Below are 18,590 nucleotides of genomic sequence, written 5' to 3'. Positions count from 1 at the left end.
GTAATTGAGAATTGTGTTCTTCATTGTTTTTGTTAGTTCAGTGTCATCATCATTCAGGCTCAAGATGTTGACTTTCAACAGGTGAAGCTCTGTGCCCGGTTGCATAAAGCACCTTAAGTTTTTCCCTTAAGTATGACACTTAAGGGGCGATTTCCCCTTACCTAAGAGAATAACTTAAGGGTGTTGCATATAATCTCTTAAACGATTCTCTTAGGTAAGGGAAACATTTAAGTGTTTCACGACAGCGATCCTGGATTCACGTTATAAAAGTCTGTTGTTGCCATAGATACGCAAAACACTAACACTAGCGGGAAAGAGCCCCCGCAACCCGGTGAACCACTCTGCTGACAGACGATTTATTAACGTGGAAAACATCTCCCACTATCGTCTGAAAACTCCCAGTTGCAAAAAAACGCAGTGCTATAAGCAGTTGTAACACCGCAGGTAGAGTGGTTGCGATCTGTGACACGGTCAAGGTCACCGTCTAGTTTGTTAGTGATGTCAAATATTGCGCGTCGATCAAAACGGTATTCATGCAACAATATGGTTCTCCCTATCCCTAAAAAAATTATTCTTGGCACATAATTATCTTCAGCTGGTTCCATAAATTCAGCCATGTCGTCTTATTTTTGTCCGCGTTACTCTTAAGGTTACGATTTCCAAACCTTAAGTTATACTTAGGGAAATGACCGTTAAGGGGTTTTATGCAACACTTAACGCTTTTTAAGGGATTATTTAAGTGAAAAAACAGCATTTAAGGGAAATTCTAAGTGTTTATGACGTTTCACTTAAAAAAACAGTTAAGTAACACTTAAGGGTATTTTTCTGCAACACCCTTATGTTTAAGGGAAACATAAGGGCGAACTTAAGGGAAAATTTCACTTAAGGTGCTTTATGCAACCGGGCACTGGCTTTACGTAAGACACACTCACATAGTCCTCACCGGAGAGTGCATCAGTAAAGTCTCTCAGTGGACTCAGTGCCTTTTTCACAGACTCCATCACGTCAATGTCTTGCCATGATGGGACCAAATGCCTCGCCTTCCGGTCTGCCTTCAGGACCTGCGAAATGGCCTTTTCCTGGTCAAGCACTCTCTCAATCATGTTGAGTCTGGAACCCCATCGTGTAGGGGATTCAGTGATGAGCTTCTGTTGAGGTAGTTTCAGCTCAGTTTGAGCATTATTTAATTCCCTCTTTTTCTTCCAACTGAAAGAGAATGTACTGACAACTTTCTTGCAGATAGATGTTACGCGTTCAACACGAGGGTCTTTGGCACTTTTTTCAAAAAAAAAAAAAAAAAGTAAAATGTATTGATTAGATTGAATTACATTTTAATTCACAAAAGTTTATATTTTCCAATTGTTGTAATATTTTATTGAAACCAAACAAATTGTGCTACAATACCATATTTTATTTCATATACAAAACATTTAAATATAATAATTTATATTGTAAATGAGTCTCATCTCATAATAATTTTACTCTGTTCAGTGTTCCTAATATACCATAATTACTCAATATATAGTAGCCTATTACAAACAAACATCTAAATAACAGTGACAATATTTTATTTTTAGTTTCACTCACCAATTGCTAGGTGAAGTCTGTGCCCAAAGCACTGCAGACGTGTTCATCTGTTGAGCTCCAAAGCCCTCACCATGTTAGCCCCACTGTCAGTGGTCATGCAGGTCATGTTCGCTTCTTTCAGTCCCCAACATTCAAGCGCTTCCCTAAGGCCTTGACCAATGAGCTCTCCCGTGTGGTCTTGCGGGAAGTATGTTGTTTCTAGACATGCACTGCACAACTTCCAGTCATCAATGAAATTAATTGTCAGACTTAAATACGGTTCTGAAGTGCGGCTAGACCATAAATCAGCTGTTGTGGCAAAAAAATTGACGTTTTGAACTTTGTGTTCCATCTTGTTGCGGCATTCGGAATACAGCCGTGGAATGGCCGTGGCAGAAAAATATTTGCGGCTGGGAATCTCGTAACGCGGATCTACAACTTTGAGCAGCCTTTTGGGGATCATATCCTTGGCCAGGTAAAATGTCACTGCATCAGTTACATCTTTCCAGCGCTTACTTGTCCTGTCATACGGAGTTCCATTCTCAAATACCTCCTTCGTTAGAGTTGTTTGTTTTAGCCTTGTAACGTTAGCCTCTGGCTGCTGCGTGGATGTACCTGATGCACTCGCGCGGGGTCCCTTCACAATTTGACTGTCAGCATATTCTTTAGGGTGTTTTCTTTTGAGGTGGTTAAATAGATTTGTTGTGTTGCCATCCGACGTGCGAATCTTATCATTGCAACATTTGCAAATAACTGTTGTTTGCGCCGTGTCTGTTATAGAAAATCCAAACCATTTCCATATTACCGATGTTGAATTTTTTTTAGGGATCAACTCCTCTGTGTTTTCATCCATCGTCCCAGCGTTGCTAAATCTCACGAGCAAGTTTATGATCCAGTGTTTTGATTAACGCGCCGACATCTAGCGCGCCTCGCATCACATGTTATTACGTAGTTGAAAAGCCATAGATCTGCATCTGATAGAACGTGCATTGTAGCACGATACAACGATATTTCCGAAAAAGTGAATCGTGGAGACATTTTAATCGTTCATGATCAAATATCGTCATATCGCACACACTCAAAAAAATGATTCAAGCCCTTCTTAGATATGACACATTTAAATTGTGTTCACTTTATTTAAATATTTCTAATTAGGAATAATACGTATGTATACTTAATAAGTCTAACGTAAAATGTATAAATAGTGTCATCTATGAGATTTATTTTAATTTGATTAACTCAAATTAATTTGGCTTCGGATTCGGAGCGCGCGCAAAGTTAAGCTGAGACCCACCAGAGAAGAACATGCTCAGTGTGTGGCTGCCATTTTGTCGTCTGCCGCCTCAAGGACTGCTACGTCGTATTCGTTATTGGTAAGTATTAGTTTGTTTGAGTTTTTGTAGTAAAGAATTTACCTCACTCACTGTAAGAGAATGTGTAGATCACAATTTTGAGTGAAATATGCTACATGAAATTATGCGAGGTGATTTGTTCTGTGTCCCTCCGATCGCCCACGCAACGTGCAAATTATGTGTTGTATAAGTTACCAGTGTAACGATTCAGAATTTGACTGTAACGGTCCAAATTGGTTCTTTGCTAATTGGCTTGCTAGTTGGATTGATATAACGTTAACTTACCCGTCATAAAATTAATTGGCGGCTTTCAATCGTTTCGGCGACGAGCCTATTTTTGCTGCGTCACTCACGCTGAATTGGCCACAGTGCATTGGTCTTGACCAAAATGTACCTGCTTAACATGAAAAATAAGACATTTCACCATGAAATCATGAAGTGAGGTGTTCCGTGTTTTACAATCACCTGACATTAAGCGCTGTAGAAAAATAATCTTAATATTGAGATATAACGTGTACGTTAGTTGGGTAGGTAAGAATTGTCTAAAGAACTTCTTTTTTTTTAAAAATTGGCTTAAACTGTCTTTATATACCAATACATAATTAAAATGTAAGTACTTTGAAAAAGAGAGTATAAAAATTGAGTGACTATAGTGTATTTAATCTTCAAAAAACACGGCTCATTAATTCCTACCGGGACGAAACAAGTGATTGGCTTGCGCGACTGTCACTCTCCGTCGCCATGACTACCGCCGCTATTACTGGCTCTGCTCACGTGCGCGCACTCGCGCACCCGTTTTTAGGTGGGAGTGAATGGAATTAATGAGCTGTGTTTATTGAAGATTTAATACACTAGAGTCACTCAGTTTTTTATACTCTCTATTTCAGAGTACTTGCATTTTAATTAAGTATTGGTATATATAGACAGTTTAAACAAATTTGAATAAAAGTTTTTTTTAGACAATTCTGACCTACCCAACCATTAAATTTTGACAGGCCTTCGAAGTTGGGCAAAAAATGTTTTCGTGTATTTTCCCCCAAACTTCAAAGGCCTGTTTAAATTATTAAAACTAGAGGTAACGTATATCTCAATATTAAGATTATTTTTTTATCATGTAAACTACTTATTTATAGCATGCATATATACTGCATTTACGTGGGACAGAGGGAACACGTTCGCATCGCAGCTGAGCTCAAAGTAACAGACAGGGTCATTAGAACACCTGAAAAATGCGACAGAATGGACGATAGTCGTCTGTTTTTGCAGTAAACATATAGGCACGTTTGTTGAAATTATAGCTCTATGTTCTCATTCCTTTCTCATAAAAAAAAAAAAATATATATATATAGGCCTATATATATATACGCACACACACACACACATAAAATGTGCAGTGCACAGATAAATGTTGTGGTTATAAATTATAATCTCCAGGAACAGTGTTTAAAATAAATTTCAATCACTCTAAATTCGTTGTAAAGTTGTTTAAATGCTGTGAATTTCAGTTTATCCTTCATTTTAACTTATTTAACTTATTTTGCCTCACTTAACTAAAGGTAAAAATACATTTCCATTATGACACTTAATCATGAATAGCATAAGTGTTTTTATGTAACTAACATTCAGAAACTGTATTTGAAACGAATTAATAAGGATAAATAAGTAATGATAAAAAAAAACATAAGAAATAACATTGATAACAATGATTTTATGTGACACACAACACAGACCGATGGGACAGATGTACACAGTGGCGCTCTGTTGGACGGGTGCGTGTTGATGAGCCGCTAACAAAGCAATCTATTCACATAATGTTCTCTCTTTTAAAATGTAAGGCAGTTTAAATGTCAGCATTATCATATGGCTAAATAATTTAAGTCTGTCAGGTAAAAGAAGAGCTTATTGATGCAGTTCAGTCTGCCTGCTATTTTAGTCCAACCGTTACTCCTGATAGGTGTAAATATTTAGTTGGAACGTAGAGTTATGTTTTTAAACTAATTTTAATGGTGCAACGCAAAAATATTTAGGAGTGCGTAAGCTGTAACTTTAGTCCATTTACCAAGTAAACATTTTAAATTATTTTTAAATCAATTTAATTAATTGAGAGAATTGGAAAGTGTCATATTAAAGGGTTAGTTCACCCAAAAATGAAAATTCAGTCAGTAATTACTCACCCTCATGTTGTTCCAACCATGTAAGTCTTTCGTTCATCTTCGGATCACAAATTAAGATATTTTTGATGAAATCTGAAGGCAGTCTCACTCCTCCATAGGCTTTCAGAGGGACCCAAACTCGCCGGCCCAGAATAGTTATTAAAACATCGTTACAATAGTCCAAGTGACTACAGTGGCTCTACATTAAGTTTTATCATGCGAAGACAATACTTTATGTGCGGAAAAACAACAAAAATAACGACTTTATTCCACTATTCATTTCCTTCTTTCTGGGCCTCGAGTTAGTTCACGTAGTGTTTTAGCGTAGCGCGTCTGTGTTGCGCGTCACCACGCATCACACACATGACCAGCGTCGGCCAATAGTGAGTCTATGTGGTGACGTGCAACACAGACGCGCTGCGCTTAAACACTACGTGATCTAACTCGAGGCCCAGAGAGAAGGAAATGAATAGTGGAATAAAGTCCATGATAAACTTAATGCAGAGCCACTGTAGTCACTTGGACTATTGTAACGATGTTTTAATAACTATTCTGGGCCGGCGAGTTTGGGTCCCTCTGAAAGCCTATGGAGGAGTGAGACAGCCTTCAGATTTCATCAAAAATATCTTAATTTGTGATCCGAAGATGAACGAAAGACTTTTACTTACTAAAGTAATTACTGACTGAATTTTCATTTTTGGGTGAACTAACCCTTTAATATGACACTTTCCAATTCTCTCAAGTAATTAAATTGATTTAAAAATAATTTAAGTGAACGACTTGGGTAAAATAGAACCAAGTAAACAAAAAGCATATTTTCATATGAGTACTGGTTCCCACTCCTAAACAACATCTTCTCTTTCACAGTTTGATGAACATGACCAGGTGAACAGCAACCTCCTAGTTATAGTAAGTCATATTCAAATATTCTGATTTACTTGTGTCATTTGTTAAATATGGTATCTAATAATGCTTTTTTTTAATTCTTTTTAGGTTTGTGAATGTGGCAGTGCAAAGAATGTCCTTCAAAACTAGCTAGCAGGTATTTGTTGCTGCAGCATTTTAGGCAGACTCATGTGTGTTTTAGGGGCAGTTTTCACTATCCATGTCCATACACAGATTGCCCATGCACGTTTAGTACCTGGAGTAAGCTTCTTAATCACACGTACAAAACACATGCTAAACAGGAAACTCCAAAGCCAGAAGAATTAACAACATTCCAGTGTCATGTGTGCTCATGCAAGGAGCTAGCAACAGAAAGAGATTATTTTCAACACATAAATGGACATCTCAGGCATAATGAAACGGTTCAGTGTATGTTTGTAGGATGTGCATTTGAAAGTAATATTTACAGCACATTTAACACCCACCGATATCGGAAACACACTCCACATTCATTAATAGACTTCAAACCCATTGTCGTCAGTTCAAGTGGTCAGTTGCATCAGTCAGACAATTCTGTAGATAGGCCAGCAGAGTCTGTGGATACAGATTATGAATTTGAAACTCTAAGTGGTGATGATACTGTAGGAGTAGACCTGCCAAAGTCTATTGAAGAAAAGGTTGCTTGCATTTTATTGAAGTTGGAAAATATTGTTCACGTTCCAAAGTCAGCTGTTGATGAGGTCCTTTCTGAACTTCACTATATATTAAGTACAGCATCTATACCCGTCACAAAAGCAGTTGTGTCTGATCTATTCCAAAATCACAATATTCATGTTGAGGAATCTGTAGTTGATGAGCTTTCCACTGTTATATGCACATCTAATCCACTGGGCAGAGCTATTTCTAAGGAGGGCCCTCTTGCTACTGCATATAAACGTAAACAGTACTACACATCTCATTTTGGTGTTTTAGAGCCGGTTGAGTACATTCTAGAATTACAGAAGAGCAGGACGTTTCAATATATTCCTATTTTAAAGTCTTTGCAAAATCTGCTCAGTCAAAAAGGTGTCCTTGATCATCTTGACATTCAGAGAACTGAAGACCATCAATTGACTGGTCTCCAGTATTACAAAACCATAAGAGATGGTGAGTACTGGAAGCAAAATCTGTTCCTTTCTGGAGAAGATTTGAGAATAGCCATTAATCTTTATGTTGACGATTTCGAGTTATGTAACCCACTTGGGACATCTCGGAAAAAGCACAAACTCTGTGGTGTGTATTGGGTCTTGGGTAATTTGCCACCAGGTTACCATTCAACTCTATCCTCAATCTATCTTGCTGTTCTTTGCAAATCTGATGATGTCAAGACTTATGGCTATGGAAAAGTGTTGGAGCCTCTTTTGCAAGACCTACAAGTATTAGAACAGCATGGTGTTTTCATTTCTCAGCTTGGTCAGTTGGTTAAAGGAACTGTCCAGTGTGTAATAGCGGACAACCTTGGAGCCCACTCTATTGGTGGATTTCTTGAGAGTTTTTCTGGAGGTTCAATATGTAGATTTTGCACTGGACAAAAGTCAGAATTTCAAACTAAGGATGTCGGGTCAGGGGCTTTCCAACTTAGAACCAGAGACATTCATGATGCTCATGTACAGACAGCAAAGGAGAATGAAAGTTTCTGCTGTGGTGTCAAAAGACAATGTGTTTTAACTGAGCACCTTTCACATTTTCACGTCACCACTGGCTATCCTCCAGATATTGTACATGATCTCTTTGAGGGTGTTGTTCCAGTTGAACTGGCACGTTGTATTAGTTTGTTGATCTCCAAAAAGTACTTTACTCTTGAAATTCTCAATACATTGATACAGACATTTCCATACAAATGGGGAGACAAAACGAATCGCCCACATACCATACCACGCTCTTTCGCATCCAACAACAGTATAGGTGGTAATGCACATGAAAATTGGACCTTGCTAAGATTGCTTCCTTTCATTATTGGGCAAATATTGCCAGATGATGAGCCACCATGGCAGGTGATCTTAGATCTTAAAGACATAGTTGAACTAGTCGTAGCCCCTGTTCACACAGAAGAGACCATTGCATATCTTGAAGCCAAGATTTTTGAACACAGACAGCGCTATCTTGAACTCTTTCCTCTTGTCAAGCTCATACCAAAGCATCACTTTTTAGAGCACTATCCGCAAATGATTCGTTGCTTCGGACCTCTAATTGAACTTTGGACAATGAGATTTGAGGCTAAACATAGCTTCTTCAAGCAGGTTGCTCGTCATACTAATTGTTTTAAGAATATAGCTCGTTCACTTGCTATTAAACACCAGTTCATGCTTGCCTATCACACACATTCCTGGAGTCTCAAGAAGTATCCTTGGATGTCACTGATGTCTCAATTATGCCTGTTGATGTCCTTAATGAAAGGGTAATGTGTACACTGAAGCAAAGATACCCAAATGTGACTCAGGTTCATATGGCAAAAAATGTGTTGTGCAGTGGTATACATTACACTGAGGGGATGCTTATTGTACATGGATCTGTAGATGGACTGCCTACATTCAATGAAATCCTGAAACTGTGTATTCATAAAGAGAAGTTGTGCTTCCTTGTGAAACCTTTATGTGCTTGGTACAGGGAGCATTATAGAGGGTTTGAGTTGACTGCCTTACCCACTACAGAGGTTGCCCTGATTGAGCTTGGTGACTTGAAAGACCCATATCCCCTTGTGGCATACATGGTTGGAGGTTTGCGAATGGTGAGCTTGAGAAGATTCATCATCATTAAAGGTTAGTATAATCCTTTTAGTCTAGTCTGCAGTCTGGAGGCCAATGTCTACCGTAGTTCTTATGCTATCTCTTGCTAAATCTCAGATTATATTTTAATTTCAAATGAAAATAAAAATATAATTTGATAATTTCTTGTTCTTTTCTCCTTTTCTCTCTTTTTTCTCCTCTAGATTAAAGGTGTTCCATTATGGCGGGTCCTTTTGCTCTGCGGATTATCTTTGGTGATGAGACTGACTCCAGGAAACTGTCCCTGATGTCTGGAATTCCAGATACTGTGGAAGAACTTCATGCATTTATAAAGACAGTCTTTCAGTTGAATGAGGACTTCAGGTTGCAATACATGGATGCTGACTTCAAAGAGTATATGAATCTAACTTCAGTTTCTGAAATTGAACACAAAAGCACACTGAAGGTGATATACCTGCCTGCATTGTCACCTGTGGAGCTCCGGACCGATGAGCCCTGCATCACATTGTACCCAGTAAGTTCATTTACTGAGACGCCCACTTATTCAGAGCCACAAACCTCCGAGCCACAGACCTGATCACTTGTCTTATTCGGTGATGATGAAATACAGTATGCATCTACTTCTCACTCATCTACAGAAACTCCCTCAGGTTCGTCCCCATGGCCCAAAGCTTGTGTGGTCCCTAAGTTTACTTACGACGCAGAATTTGAGCTAAACTTAAAGGATACTGAGTTTCAGGCAAATGGGACATACTTTAACCCTGGCCCAAAGCTGAAAGGTATCATTCTTAATGGCCTAGCCCAAGAAATGGTAAAATATACAAAATATCCTAAAGACTATCAGTGTGAAGAGGTAGCAGCAGCTTTAATTAGGGTCCATCCTTGTTTGGGGCAACTTGGTTCCAAGACAGGATTTTGGGGATGGAAGCAGTCACTTAAGTACAAGATGCAAAATTATCGCACAAAGCTTGGCCGGCTTGGACATCCTGAAATCTGTGTAAATTCCTTAAAGTACAAACAAAAAGGACAAGGCAAGGTTGCTGCCAACATCAAGAAACCAAGGAAGGCTGAGGTGAACTACATTCCTCTGCACCCAAAAGGTGAATCTACGGAAAGCTTGGAGTACGAGAGAATTTCTTTACTGTCGGAAGTGAAAAAGCGTGACAATGAAGTGATGATAAAAGGAAAAATGGAAAGAACATTCTCCCACAGACGTCAGCAGATTGTGGAGCAAAAGCCCATGATAGAGGAGTTCAAGAATCAATGGCCAGCTCTTTTTCAGCAGAGTGAAGTAAGTAAACATGTTATGTAGAGTTTTATTTTAGTCGTTATTAGGTTATTTTTGTAGTACGAAGAATAAACAAAACAAATTAATGTGTTTTGTTTTACATTTTGAAGGTGAACGCAGAGTTCATGCGGATCACTACTAAGCCCCTGCAATCAACGTTCCTATCACAGCTGGACCACTTTTCAGATAAACTGATGCAGATCTTCAAGAACAAAGGAGGAGTGAAGGGGCAAAAGATCAAAAACGCCCTGGCGATCACAGACTCTGTTAGTAGAAATGAATGCAATGTCTTCTGTTTTGTCTAGTAATTGTACAGCTTTCTGCATTTGGCTAATTTCAGTCTTTATTTTCCCCCTGCTGTAGTGTGACAACATTAACATCAGGAGAGAGTGTATCCTGAAAGGCCTGACCATCTACCTCACTGAAGATCCAGACACTTTCTTCAAGGAGTATGTGGTAAGTTCATTTCACAGTAAAATAATATGTATTAGTGGAATAATAAGATTTTGTTTTATTCATTTTAATTAAAGGTAGGGTTGGTAATCCTGTTCAGAAACATTTTTTTTATACTGGGTGAAATGGTCCTTCCATTCTGATAGTAGTCAATACATTATGTGTTCAGAAAAAGGAATGAAACAAATCTGACCTCTGTAGCAGCTGTAGGACAGTAAAAACTCTGACCAATCACTGCCATTCGGTGCGAATGTAAAGAACCAATCAGATGCCTTCATGTCTCGTGCCCGAGCACCACTGCGTGCACAGCAGTGATGCGCGGGTCAATGTATAAACAACCCGCACCCGACCGACGTTTTCAACTAACCTGCCCGCTTAGACGGAGGAACTAGGGGTGCGCATTTTTCAGAATGCTGTATGATATAGCCTAGTGTTTTGTAATAAAGGCTTGATTTATTCATTTATTTCGTTTCATTTTCTTAACAATTAAGATGCTGCATGTGTTTATCCAGTCTAATCGACGTGTGGCGTCTCTCCCCGGACTTTCCCAACAAAAATCCCGCCCCCTCTCAGCAAATAGGCTACATAAAACTGACATTACTGAGCTATATGCGTTTAAAAGTAGCCTATTAAAATGGCACAATGGCATTGCTCAGTTCAACGCGTTGGGAAATCGGGCATTTTGTCCCACGTCAGCTTTTATTCAAAAGTTAATAACGCGCTCAACATTCAAAAGGTAAATAAGGATTTCCCACTTTCATCTGCAGACTGCTCGTGCGTCATCCTCGCGCATTCAGCCAATAAAGTGTAGACCTATGTATTTCATAGAACATTGTGTCTAGTACTATATAAATTACAAAGGTAAACGACCCGACCGACCGCGACCCGAATATCATTAAAAATATTTTTGGATGACTCGTAACCGCGGGTAACCGCAGGCACCCGCTCATTTTGGATCAACCCGCGCATCACTGGTAGGCAGGGACGTGCAGAGAGTTCCACAGGGGCAGGGGCTCAAATATAAAAAGGGGCATATATATATGTGTGTGTGTGAGTGTGTGTGTGCTTTGCATCACAGAAATAAATTATATTTTTAAAGTATATTAAAATAGAAAACCATTATTTTAAATTGTAGTTTTTTTTCTGTATTTTTGATCAAATAAATGCGGGCTTAAAGCACATAAGGGACTTCTTTAAAAAAAAATAGTAATGTGTGTGTGCAAAAATGTTAAAATAATCAAGTCACCATTTCGCGTGTTGTTGTCAGGCAGCATACACTTCACATAATAGGCCTGCAGTAGGCCTGGGCTTCATTTAACAAACTATGATAGTTTCATAATGGTAAACGGTGTATCAATATAAACTAAATACAAGTGACTTGAATACTATACTTACCATTAATGCTACTTTTGGTGCTGGTTTGTAGTCAATTAACATCAATTAGGTCAACGACGGAGATTCAGATCACTTCAATGTAAATTCGTCTGTCCATGTAATTTTCAAATGATTTATTTATAAATGACCGTCCAATGATATTTGAACTTCTTGTGCCAGATGACGATTGGTCGGTGTATTATGCATGACAAACAGGCTTCAGCGAATTAAGTAATATTTTAAAATATGTGTTATGTGGATTTTTAATTGAATCGACACGCAACCTTTTATTATAAAAAAAAAATAATAATAATAAAAAAAAAGGTTTTTTTTTTCTTTCTTTTTTTCTGCCGTCGAGCCATACTCACTGAAAGACGCTCGAGAGCATCGGTTCCCAAGCAGACTGTCTGGGATACCTACGTGTACACTGACTAGTACATTTTTATTTTAAAACGCATAACTTTTGCTACGGTTATGCCTGCCGTCCACACACTACTCCGGAGTTTTAGACCCTCGAAAATGGAGACCGTCAGTCAAGACCGAGCAAGACACGCACAACTTGACGCAAGTGACGCAACCCATAGCAACGCGTTATAGCAACGACACCTCAGACTGACAGAAACGTAAAAATAAACGTGAATTTAGGCTACTTTAGTCTTGTACACATTGTCATGTAAATTATAAGCAAATGCATTTTGTTTTATTGACCACAATATTATCAATGATATTTGTTTGAGAAGGGCACTTTTGATTCATTTTGAAAAAGGGCAGGGGCTCGAGCACCCAAAGCCCCCCCCTCTGCACGTGCCTGCTGGTAGGTACATAAGCCCTACAGCTGACTCCAAATGTGGATGCGCGTTCATGTTTGTGGGGGGGCGTAGCTTTGGACGGAGCACTGACAGGAGGGGGCGGAGCTTAGAAGAGGTGCCACTTTCAAATCTGGCTAGCTCTCCAACATTACCTACTCTAGCTTTAAGTAATATTTTTAATAATAATAATTTTGCAGAGGGGAGGGTCTTTTTGTGTGTGTTTAGCTGATTACATGCCTGGTAGATTTGAGTGAATAGTCCACTCAAAATGAAAACTAATTTATTCACCCCTTTTTCATTCCATGTGTATGCCTTTAATAAGTTAGTAATATGAACTGACAATGAGCAGTTTGATTAACTATCATTAACAAAGATGAATAAATCTTGTAACAAATGTATTGCTATTTTTTTAGTTAATGCATTATCTAATGGAACCTTATTGTAAAGTGTATTATTGATATATATTCTATCAATGTTGTTTATGCCAAATAAAACAGTCCAAGAAGTTAAGGAAGATGTTAAGTTTCAGACTGAAAAGTAGCAATGCAATTTGCTGATTACTTTTAAAATATAAAGAGTCAAATTCACCTGGGCTTAACCAAAGTGTTTTGTGTTTTGTCCAGGCCACTGAGGATGCGGAAAATGAAATCCCAAACACAGTCATGGGGATTTACACAATCCGAAGAGGAGATTCTACTGATGACATAGGAGTTGTGATCGAGGGCATTAAGGTTTTGAGCAACCTAGACTGTGTGATCTTGGCGTTCATCATGCTGTTTGGTCTCATTTATGCACTTGATCTTAGTTTTCCTGACAACCTCAAGCATACCTTCGAATTTATCCAGAAAATCCTAATGAACTTGGATGGACATAGGTTGAATGCAAAGATCCAGCAGCTTAAAATTAAGCTGTTTGCATGAGATGTGCAAAAAAAATATTTTTTGAGAACACAATGTATTTGAGAATACATCGTTTTATATTGAGACGTTTACATACTTATGCACGCACACACACACAAAAGTACATTATTTTTTTACACACACTCTTACACATTTTTTTGTGTGTATTTCTTGTTAGTGGTTCTTGTCTTTAGGGATAGTTCACCCAAAAATGAAAATTCTGTCATCATTTACTCATCCTCGGGTTGTTCCAAACCTGTAAAATGTCTTTGTTCTGTTGAACACAAAGGAAGATATGTTGAAGAATATGGGAAACTGAACAGCCCGAGGATGAGTAAATGATGACAACATTTTCATTTATCCTTTTTAAGACAAGCCATTATGCGTATATATGATTCTGAAGTATATTTTAGAGTCAAGTTTATTTTTACTGTTTTTAATAGTCAAGTTTTTGACTTTGGAATTCCATAAACTGTTCATGTGCCACAAAGGCAAATTTCCAGACTGGAAAAAATACTTAAAGGAATACTCCACTGTTTTTTCATATTAAAAAATGATGAGGTATGTATCAACTTGTCTTAGTTAAGGGAATAACAGTTTAATATGAAAAAACGGTGGAGTATTTCTTTAAAATGTGTACTTGCATTGTCGCAACTAGCTTGTTTGGTTAAATAATTTTTCAAAGTATGAAATATTTTTCACATTAAATCAATATTGAGTTTTAAATAAAAACATCTCAATAAAGATTTGTCTCTTGTCTTTATGGTGTACAAAAGAAGGATTTCCTAATTGATTTTTCAATTAAATGTTTTAATTAAATTTTAAGAAGCATAAAACTTATTTTATAAATGTTTCCATTTAATTTAAACTATTTGATCAAATTGAGTTGGACCAACTCACTTAAGTTGTTCATAATTGAGTTGGACAAACTCATTTAAATTGGTCAAAATTGAGTTGGACTAACTCACTTAAGTTGTTCATAATTGAGTTGGACGAACTCATTTAAATTGGTCAAAATTGAGTTGGACTAACTCACTTAAGTTATTCATAATTGAGTTGGACGAACTCATTTAAATTGGTCAAAATTGAGTTGGACTAACTCACTTAAGATGTTCATAATTGAGTTGGACGAACTCATTTAAAGTGGTCAAAATTGAGTTGGACTAACTCACTTAAGATGTTCATAATTGAGTTGGACGAACTCATTTAAATTGGTCAAATTTGAGTTGGACCAACTCAAATACATTTCATTGTATGAATTTGTTTTTTATGAGTTGGGGCTACACATATTTATTGGATGGAAATCCTGCCCTCAATTAAATTGTCCAATGAGTTATTTTTTTGAGTGCACCCCTAGTCCTAACTCTCAAACTTGATGTTGCATGTACTTTGTACATTGTACTTTGTTGCATGTAATTACCTCATAATCCATTACATTCAAATCATGAAAGCTTCATTCTTTTACAATACATTCCTGTAGCTTAAACAGTAGAGCATGATGCAATAATGCTTATATAACACTTCAAATAAAACTTAATAAAAATGTATAAAATAACTTAAATACAATGTACGTTGTGCTGGATAAAAGTGTCTGCCAAATGCATGAATGTAAATGTAATGTAAAAAATAGGGCTGGGAGAAAAAAATATATTCATCTAGCTGTTGCGATTAAAAAAAAAAAAATTTTATTCTAAAATGTTTTTTTTTTATTCCAGAATCGATATGAATTCAATTGAAGCTAGCCACTTTCATTCCAACAGAGGATGAAATGTGTCATTATCTATGAGAGTTTAGTGTCGTAACATCCCAAGTGGACGCGTGGAAGAGACGTGAGACTGAGGGGGATTTTACTTACACTGGGCTCGTTTGCTGCGGTCCGAGCGCGATTGTTCCCGGCGCCCCCCGCAGCGTTGGTCTGGTTTCACACTCAACTTGATTCTATCGAACCTTGGTCCTGGTCCATTTGCGTGCATAATATGTCATCGCAAACGTGCACGGCGCATAATAGAAAACAGAACGCGGGTGTTTTTTATTAATTTGGTGCTATTATGCGCAGCTGAGTGAACAACACATGTTTAGTGTGTGTGTGTGTGTTTGTGTGTGTGTCGCATAAGGTGGTATTTTGCTGCTCGCAAACGGACTCTTTTGAGGATACAGTGGATTTCCAAATTTGTTTCCCTGATTCCACGCGCTATGCGCGAATACACTGCAGGCTCACTCTCGCTCGTCTTATCCAAGGTATATCATCAACATTACCATCCCTTACATGCGTTTTATTTAACTAAATACATCATAATCAGCTAAAACACATGCATAGGTCACTTTACTTCCTGAACAAGTGCGCACCCAAGTCCGTGTTGCTTCCACATTCATGCGAACCGCGGCACGGTTCGGGAGCAACCGAACTCAGACCACCTCCTCCAGGTATTCTCGGGTTCGGGACCCCAGTGCGCACCCGGGTCCGCATGACAGCGTTCACATTACGCTTCACATTCAGCGTTTTTCATGCGAACCGTGCCCCGTTCCCAACCTTCCCCTTCTCTGTAGGAGCGCAACAAGTGCTCGCTTCCTTCTGGAGCTGGTGACAAGCTCACAGTGGTAAGTAGTGGACAGGTAGGTATCACAGGCGAGTAGGTGGGTCGGGGCTCACCTCTTTCTGGCGCTGGTGCCCAGCTCACGGTGGTAAGTAATGGACAGGTGGGTCTCACAGACTCCGGTCTCAGGCTGAGCGGAGCTTTCCCTGGAACAGACAGAATCAAAACTTCCCACAAAGGTGAACAGTTCTCACATGGATTGCAGGAGACAGATACTTCGTGCCATACAGGTAGCCTTCGGGGCTGCGGCAGACTCAAGGTCACAAGCTGAACGGGGCTTTCGCTGGGGCAGACAGAATCAAAGCTTCAAGCAGCAGTAAACAGTTCTCACAGGTGTTGCAGGGACAGACACTTCGCGCTATGCAGGTGGGCTTCAGAGCTACCGCAGACTCAAGGTTACAAGCGGAACGGAGCTTTCACTGGGACAGACAGAATCAAAACTTCAAGCAAACGTGAACAGTTCTCACATGTGTTGCAGGGGACAGGCACTTCACTACATAGATACTATATGCAAGACAACAGACAACTTTTCAACAGTCTCTAAGTTCTTCATCAATGTTCTTCTCTCAGAGGGGTCATGCTCATTCAAACCAAGGGTTAAAAAATTTAAACAAATTAATTTTAAATGCAACTTTCAAAAGACAAAATTATATATTTGTATATTTTCTATGATTATTGTACAGTAGTTATACAATTAATAATAGTGCCTCACAGCCATTGACTTTTGGTGAATTTTGCTGTTTTGAAGCCAAAATATGTAATTTAGCGAGTTTTGAGTGAGAGTGGTTGAGGGGGATCTGCTAAAAAAAAAAAAATTCTGCATTTGTCAACATAACTCAACCAAAGCAGTATTTAGTAATTAATGAAGCAAGCCTTATCCATTTAAATAACAGCCTTTTGTGATAATGACTGAGAGATCTAGGGAATCTGTCACAGATGCGGTGCATTTCTCTAAAGGACGACAGAGAACAGCCTCGGATTGACAAAACACACTTCAAAATGCAGAGATGAGGTGCAGTTTGGTCTTGCAGTGTCCAGTGCTGAAGCTGCACAATACTGGATTGATATTTTTATGTTTAGGAATAAAAACAGTAAAGACATTATTACAAAGTTCTGTCATGAAACTCTAGATGCTCCGGCTGATGGTCTTTAACTCAATCTGCTGCATCACATGGTTCTCTTCAGGGCTCAGCTGATTGGTTCCTGTTGCATCAGCGGCCAATGAGCGGCCGCTGATGCAACTCTGAGAGTTGTCATGATAGAAATACTGCATGTTCTTGCTTCGGTTCATAATTCGGTCTGAAGACATTGCAGTAATTGTTCAAATGTATATATATAAAAAAATCTGTTTTTGGGAACTGTTTTCCACATGAAAATGCAGGTTGATCACTGGCAGTCGAGTTCACTTGCAATTTAGTTTTGTTTCATTATCAAAAATGTATATTATATCAGGATTTTATCCCGTCCCCCATGCATACTTTATAATAACATCACTAAATGGTAAAGGTAATGTATGAATCTGTTCAGGTTTTATTAGTAATAGAGAGTGACGTGTCTGTACGCGACATTAATACAGTGAATAGATAGTCACATATAACAGAGTCCATGTTGTTTTGCTGTTCAAGAGTTGGAAGGGCAGACACTAATCATTCACGTGCCGCCTTATCTTTATGAGCCGTTCTAACATTACATTGAGTATCCGGATTCACAGTATAGGAAGAAGAGCCAGAACTGTTACTGGTGCCCCTAAAAACACTCGTTGCATGACGTTCCTACGTCTACTCTGGAAGTTCATGATTTTGAACACAGCTTTGAAGCGTTTACTAAAGAGCTGATGAGTTGCTTCAGTGAGTTTGATTAGGAAGAGTTCACAAATATTGATGTGTCTCCAGGAACAGGGTTGGGAAATACTGTGTTATAGCATCACTACATAAGCCTGTCACACACACACACACACACACCCACACACCCACACACACACACACACACACACTCTAAAAAATGCTGGGTTGTAACAACCCAATTTTAGGTCAAATATGGACAAACCCAGCCTTTGGGTTACATTTTTAAATTAAATTTTTAACCCAACGTTTGGGTTTGTCCATATTTGACCCAAAATTGGGTTGAAACAACCCAGCATTTTTTAGAGTGCACGCACGCACACACACACACACACACACACACACCTATGTTCAGGGGTACTTGTAAACTACAGGAGTGTGTGTTGGAGCTGAACTGCAGAAAGTTAGTTCTTCAGGAGTTGAACTGGTTAATAATAGACTGTGTGTTGAATCATGGGTTTGACAACAACACTTTTAATACTTAAATATCCTCATATCCAGTTCATATCCATTTTCATTTGACTCCTGGCTGTAGATATACAGTTGACTCTTGATATGAGAAGTGTATCATCATAACCAGTGAGCAACTGCACACGTCATTACTAGTTTTT

General features: G+C 38.5%; 1 protein-coding gene across 1 annotated transcript; it reads left to right on the top strand.

Annotated features, from left to right (window-relative positions):
- Positions 1–2,862: 2,862 nt before the first annotated feature.
- Positions 2,863–13,565, top strand: LOC307008004 (uncharacterized protein; the record flags this gene model as incomplete). The annotated part of the gene is made up of 8 exons (XM_079630559.1): positions 2,863–2,939; positions 5,939–5,980; positions 6,065–6,113; positions 8,603–8,754; positions 8,925–10,012; positions 10,120–10,275; positions 10,373–10,465; positions 13,269–13,565. Exons 5-8 carry the CDS (start codon positions 9,530–9,532, stop codon positions 13,563–13,565), a joined length of 1,029 nt encoding a protein of 342 aa, XP_079486685.1. The 5' UTR covers positions 2,863–2,939; positions 5,939–5,980; positions 6,065–6,113; positions 8,603–8,754; positions 8,925–9,529.
- Between the last annotated feature and the right edge of the window lie 5,025 nt (positions 13,566–18,590).

This window comes from Phoxinus phoxinus, assembly GCF_949152265.1.
Source record: "Phoxinus phoxinus genome assembly, chromosome: 12".
Taxonomy (NCBI): Eukaryota; Metazoa; Chordata; class Actinopteri; order Cypriniformes; family Leuciscidae; genus Phoxinus; species Phoxinus phoxinus.
The sequence above is the reverse complement of the archived record's forward strand: the minus strand, read 5'-3'. Positions and strand labels throughout refer to the sequence as shown.